Source organism: Tenebrio molitor, chromosome 4 (assembly GCF_963966145.1).
Source record: "Tenebrio molitor chromosome 4, icTenMoli1.1, whole genome shotgun sequence".
Classification (NCBI taxonomy): domain Eukaryota; kingdom Metazoa; phylum Arthropoda; class Insecta; order Coleoptera; family Tenebrionidae; genus Tenebrio; species Tenebrio molitor.
Window position 1 is genome coordinate 28,243,183 of NC_091049.1, and position 6,508 is coordinate 28,249,690.

At 36.7% G+C, this 6,508-nt stretch overlaps 1 protein-coding gene and 1 non-coding gene across 2 annotated transcripts; both read right to left on the reverse strand.

Annotated features, from left to right (window-relative positions):
* Positions 1-410: 410 nt before the first annotated feature.
* On the reverse strand, positions 411-1,547 carry LOC138129449 (uncharacterized). Its single transcript, XM_069045746.1, has 2 exons — positions 715-1,547; positions 411-659 (listed from the first exon to the last, which is right to left on the reverse strand). The coding sequence occupies exons 1-2, from the start codon at positions 1,498-1,500 to the stop codon at positions 411-413; spliced, it is 1,035 nt and encodes a 344-aa protein (XP_068901847.1). The 5' UTR covers positions 1,501-1,547.
* Positions 1,548-3,087: 1,540 nt separating this feature from the next.
* Positions 3,088-3,171, reverse strand: TRNAL-UAA (transfer RNA leucine (anticodon UAA)). The gene has a single exon. It is a non-coding gene; the product is annotated as a tRNA-Leu (tRNA).
* Positions 3,172-6,508: the final 3,337 nt, after the last annotated feature.

Here is a 6,508-nt window from a genome sequence, read left to right on the forward strand (position 1 = left end):
TTGAAGAAGTAATGGAAACATTGTAATCGTAATTAGAGCAGCAGATTATTGTGAAATGTGCGGTTGAGATTGTGAAAATAAAAGTGTCTTTGGGTAGGAGGACGCAAGAAAGGAACAATAACAATGAGAGATTTGCAAATGAAAAGAAGAAGCAACGAAGGAGCCAGGGAGGGAATGTAAAGTTGAGATTGTGATGTGCGAAGGATAAGAATCATCTAAGAATTAGGAAAAAAACTATTTGGATAGGGTTTGTATAAGCAATTTCAATTCAGCACTAATTGTAGCGTGATTTAACTTCAAAGAAATTGTTGCAGCGATGCTCAATAATGAAGACCAACAGGTTTAGATTATTTGGTGTCAAATATGTTAGTGTAGTTTTGTTTTGTTAATAACAACCAAAAAATAGTAGTTTAGTTGACTCTGAGCTGCACAATAACAAGCAGAAAAGTGGTGAAAGAATTTAGAACGGAAAAGATCATCGATCTGTTTATGGGAAAAAATCTAGCAGCGGTGAAATTGGGGCGATAATTTGATACGGACGACAAGAAGGTGCGGTGGAAAACTTCGTCAGAAATTCCTATTTCGCAAGCGACTGTCAAGATCTTGTCAAATTCGTTCAGAACGAAGTCACACACGACAGCGCCACCAATAAATCCGATCTGGAACAATTTAGGTATTTTCAAATGTGATTTCACAGTGTTTAATTATTGTTACCCAAAATAATGACAGCATGCTGATGTTGGCTGCGAAATTCTTGAGACTTGCTATTCCCTTGTAACTAAACTTTAAAAGAGTGCTGTTGAAGAGAAGGGTAAAGAATGTAAGACTTCTAACCACGAGGTATGATATGTTAAAGAGAATTTTCCATCCAAAGATATCATTGAATACGTCAACCGCTTCTTTGAGGACTAGAAGATTGCATTTGACTTTATCCAAATGTTTGTTTTTGCGCAACAGAAGTTTCTGGCGGCGATACTTCATCAAAATCGCCAACAGGACAATATATTCCAGCGGTAGATAGAAGAATAAAGTGTACGTTTCCAAGGTCTCCACCAGGAACATCTGCAGGACCTCTAGAGTATCGGCTTCTAACCAGGTGTAACTAATTAAGATGGCACATGCTGCGTATGCCAATTGCGAAAAAACAAACACGACGTAAGAGTGTTTGTCACGATCTGTTCCATCAACTTGTTTCAGCTTGTCCGCAAGCGCGAACCATTGAGTTCTCTTGAGCAGCATCACAGCTACCAGGCTGTGGTAGATGTGGGCGTACAAGATAATATCGGTCAGGAGTCTTAAGAGCAGCGTGACTGAGGAGAGCGAACTGTAAAAGGGCTTTCGGCAATGTAGACTGTAGATTACGCCGATCCCGTAGAACAAAATTGCAAGGAGTAAGTGCAGTTTCTGAAGGAGACTGGGTTTCCGATTTTCGAGCGAGGATGGGGTCAAGGCGAAGAATTTGCCGTGTGTGAACAAAGTGTTCAATATCTTCACCACCATTTCTACCTTAACTGACAAGAACTAGTTTCGTGTGGAACTGAAATCATGAACACGATTGAATTATTTATGTTTTATAAATGGAAACAACAAAACAAACAAAAGTGAAAATCGTTATGACAATAATAAAAAAAAATTAATACAAGGAAAGAGCACGATGTGGAAGAACAGCAAACAGAAGGAAAAAGTAATTGTGGATGAAATCTACAGCTAAGATTGTGTCGTACAAGAAACTGGTAATTGGTTGGGCTAATTTTGTAGAAGTTATTGTTTCAATGATCTATAACCTCATTTTTTACTCTTGTCATGTTTTTGTCATTTTGATTTTTTTACATTAAAAAATAGTGATTTGCGGCATAATAAGGGGTAGGCAGCAGGTGAAACCGATGATTTAATTACACTCACTGCAATTAACTGAAAATTCAAAAAGTGACAAAAAAATGTTGCCCGAAATTTCGACTCCGCGACTCTTTTTTATGATCATCGGAAAAATCAGATTCAACACGCATGAGTAAGTGTACATTTAATCACTTGTACGGTTAGGGTCCTCGCCGTCGGCTCAGACGCCTAACTTCCCTACTCTTGATTAAATGCACTTTGCTCACTTGTATTGAAAATAAATAAAATTCCAACTTAGATCCATCTCCAATCGAAATTTGACTAATCTAAAATTTTATCTAAGTTGGATCATAACAATTAACATAGTGATTAGTGAATCCAAAATTTGGAGTATCATCGATTTGTTCAACGAAAAGAAACCGGCTGCACTAAATTCGGGCACGTTGTCTTTTATCACAGCTATAAATTTCCACAATTGTTCTTGGTCATCTCTTGTTGCTCTTGTTTGCAGTCTGTATGACTCTGTCAAAATTTTCTCACGCTCTTTTACAACAGAATCACAAAACAATAATATTGTGACATTACCGACCTGCAAATCAACAGTAGAGTAAAGGTAGCTTTGGACGTTCAAAACTTTACCCAAACAATTAGAATTGTTGTTACATTGAGAAGAACAACGTCTAACGGCCGGTTCTGTGGATTATTGACGACAACATCTAAGTAGACTAAAATCTGTTGGTAAGCGGAGAAAATTATTAACAAAATGGGCCAACCGAAAACATCGTTTATCAGATCACTAGTTTCTTTTAAATCAACCAAAGTAGATCTGTTTCTATTTAGAAAATTTGACAAAGAGTTCACTCGTCTATGTTGCGCAGTGTTGAAAAATTGAAACAACTCCTCACTTAATTTTTTGTAACGGACGAACATGAGTTTTAAAGCTATGTAAATTAAGTAGTTGTAGAGGAATGTTGAGTAGTGCAAAACAAATGTGACTGAATATTGTTTGATCATTTCGCTTTTTAATATTTTCGCATAAAAGTATATCCCAATGATTGTGTTACCCAGGTAAACCCCATGAACGATGGCAAAGTTGGTGTAAGTTATTTCTCTTGTCGCGGCATTCTCTTATTGTTTCAAATTTTCAACCATTCAAGAGAAATTCAACTTCTGGGGTCGGTTCGAGAGTTATTATTGACTCTCAACCGACCCCAGAAGTAGAATTTCTCTCCCTAGTAGTGAAAAAAAGTTTGTCAGGTGTGGGGTTCGAACCCACGTTCTCTTTCGAGAACCAGAGCTTAAACCTGGCGCCTTAGACCGCTCGGCCAACCTGACTTCCCAACATAATGTGTTCAGAGCAAGTACATAACAATACAGATATACAATAAAACAATATAATTGATATCGATCAATGATTTTATTGTAATCAGTTAATCACACAATCACTTATTGAGATAAAAAGTAATTCATGTCGTTTTGCGTTGTAATATTAGAGAAAAAATAAATTCTAAATCATTTTTCCTCATAGGTGCAGCGTGATCAAAAAGTATTCAAACAAATTGTTCATGTAGATTTTTTCGTTCAAACTGGTTTCGCTCAAGGTTCCATCCTAGAGTACTCACTATTTCCAGTATTCAGGGAATGGAAGGTGTAAATTGGTAATTTCTTAACAGTCCAAGCGTAAATCTCTTCGTTCCTCTGCAAATTCTTTGTCATTTAGGTACCTATGCAATGATTCGGTTTATTCGAATATCAAATTAGGACTTCAGTTGAGTGTCCTTGTGATAACAACATTGAACAACTTTGTGTAAGATTAAACTTATCAAAAAAATATTTACACTTTACTAGCGTTGCTGGCGATTCCATCTATCAGTGAGACATCTGGTGTGAATTGTATGAACTAATTATTACAAGATACCTATACTCAAGCCGATGGCTATTCGAATGATTTGTGTTTTTAAAACAAAACGACGGTTTAATATTTAATTGAAATTTAATATTTAAAAATGATTAAACATAAGACGGTAAGTTGCGTTTACTCGTTGCTAACGATAAACTCGACGGTCTTAAGTAATTTTGGTGTTCTAGAACGGTAAATCAATTTGTAGTCGGCGTCTCTTTTCGCTGCAATAAAATAAAATTACCGCGACTAGGAAACTAGTCCCTGCGAGGTTGATCTAGGTTGAAGAAATGAAGATACGTGATGCAAAAACGTCATAATTTTGATGACTATCTTCGTTACAAACTATGCTAACGTAACATTTAATAATGACCAAATGACAAAAGTGAAACTCCAATTTAATTGATTCTAAGCTGAACAATAACCAAGAGGAAAGTGGTGAAAGAGTTTAGTACACTAAAGATAATGGATCTGTTTATGGAACAAAATCTAGCAGCGGTAAAATTGGGACGAAAGTTTAGTATGGTCGATAAGAAGGTACCTTTGTCGACAACTCCATCGACCACCACATCAGTAACTTCCATTTCGCGAGCAACTGTCACAATTTTATCAAATTCTTTCGAAACGAAGTCGCACCTCAGAGCGACAGCCAAGAATTCGATCTAGAATAATTCATTTGTAAATATTGCAATCAATTTGCGGCGTGTTACCCAAAATAATAAAAGCAGGCTGATGTTGGCAATAAAATAGCTAGTTAATGCCACAGACTTGTTGTTGAGATTTGAATTACCGTTGTTCAATGACATTTCGAAGAACAGAAGGCTCCTCAATACAATGTACATTATGCTTAAGAGAATTTGCCAGCCAAATATGTCGTTGAAGACGTTCACAGTTTCTTTGAGGAGTAGAAGATTGCATTTGATTTTTTTCAAAACTTGTTTGTGAATTCGTTTTTTGCTGCGCTGTATTAAGAGTTTTTGGCGTCGATACCTTTTCAAGATCGCTATCAGCATCGTGTGTCCCAACACCAGATAGAAGAATAAAGAGTACATTTGAAAGTATTCCACAAGAAACATCCGCAGGAATTGTAAACGAAGCATTTCGATCCAGGTGTAGGTAAGTACAATGAGACATACTGCATACGTCAAGTGAGCCAAAACAAACACGAAGTAATAGTGTCTGTCACTATCTGCTGCATCAACTTGTCTTAACTTGTCTGCAAGGGCGAACCATTGGTTTCGTTTGAAGAACATCAACATTACTACACCGTAATAGTTGTGGCCGTACAAGGTGAAATCTGTCAGGAGTCGTAAAATCAACGCAATTGCAGAAAGCGAATTGTAAAGGGTTCTTCGTTGATAGGTACAGTACATTGCACCAACGCCATAGAATAAAAATGCAATGAGTAAATAGAATTTCTGGCGAAAAGTAGGAGTTCGATTTTCGAGCGATGATGGCGTGAGAGCCAAAAAATTGCCAATTGTGAACAAAGTGTTCAGTATTTTCACCACCATTTTTACCGCAATCGAACTTAATAGAGTTGTGTGGCACTGATTTCATAAATCGGAAGGAATTATTAATTCATGATTTGTAAACGGAAACGGGAAAACACATTACTTACTGAAGATAATCTCTCCTAGGACAACAATTGTTGGAATAACAAATATTAAATTTAACATAACGTAAATTTACGATGAAGTAGTTTGGTTGGAAGAAGTGGCAAGAAGTAACTGAAAAAGTTGCTTCAGGCGTTCTGTAGATGCAAATTGTGATGTTAATGAAAGTGAAAATAATTTGAACAACGAAAAACCATGACCATAAAATTTTGAAAATCGCGCCTATGTGTATCTCCATAGAGACGGTTAAAGTGGCATTTTTTCTGAGCGGAGTAGAAGTAGTTCAAGTCCTAGAAGTAGAAGTGTCCATAGGTGGACCGACCAAATCAAATGTAAAGTCATTTGAAGCATTTATCACGATTTATTTATCAATTACAAGAAATAAGTATTCAATAATTTTCTATTGAAATAAAGCCTCTGAAAAAGCGAAATAACGAAATGATTATCCAATATTGAACCAGTGTCACTGTCGTATGTAACGAGTGGTTCGTTGTGGGCGTGTCCATGCTGTCAGATGTGACGTCAAAATCAGAAATAGCGCAAGCAAGATAGTCGTTCAGTGTTAAAAAGTAAACAGTTGTAAGTTGTAATCGTTTGCCACTCTCGTTTTGATAATTTTTGTTATATTCAGCGAATGTCCGATGCCATTGAAAACGCAATGCATCGTTCGGGTCCGGGAATTGACGCAGATCGCGGCAAAATCTTGAACCATTGTCCCCGGCGAAAAGTGATTTCTACATAATATTTTGAAGAAAATTTAATTGATGCTTAGCTGAACAATAACCAACAGGAAAGTGGTGAAAGCGTTTAGTACACTAAAGATAACAGATCTGTTGATGGAACAAAATCTACCAGCAGTAAAACTGGGCCGAAAATTTAGTATGGCCGATAAGAAGGTGCCATTGTCGACAACTCCATCCACCACCACATCAGTAACTTCCATTTCGCAAGCAACTATCAAAATTTTATCAAACTCCTTTGATACCAAGTCGCACATCATTGCAATAGCTAAGAATCCCATCTAGAACAATTAGTTTATATTGTGACTCTTAACTTAAGTGTTATTTACCCAAAATATCAACATTGTGCTAGTGTTGGCAATGAAATTGATGGATATTGTGTTGCTGTCGATTTTTGGATTCCCGTTGTTCAATGA

Bases quoted from the DNA above. Each gene is read 5' to 3' on its own strand.
- LOC138129449 (XM_069045746.1), bottom strand. From the start codon at position 1,500: ATGGTGGTGAAGATATTGAACACTTTGTTCACACACGGCAAATTCTTC. The intron at 660-714 runs GTAACAATAATT...AAATTGTTCCAG, and splicing joins GCATGCTGTCATTATTTTGG to ATCGGATTTATTGGTGGCGC.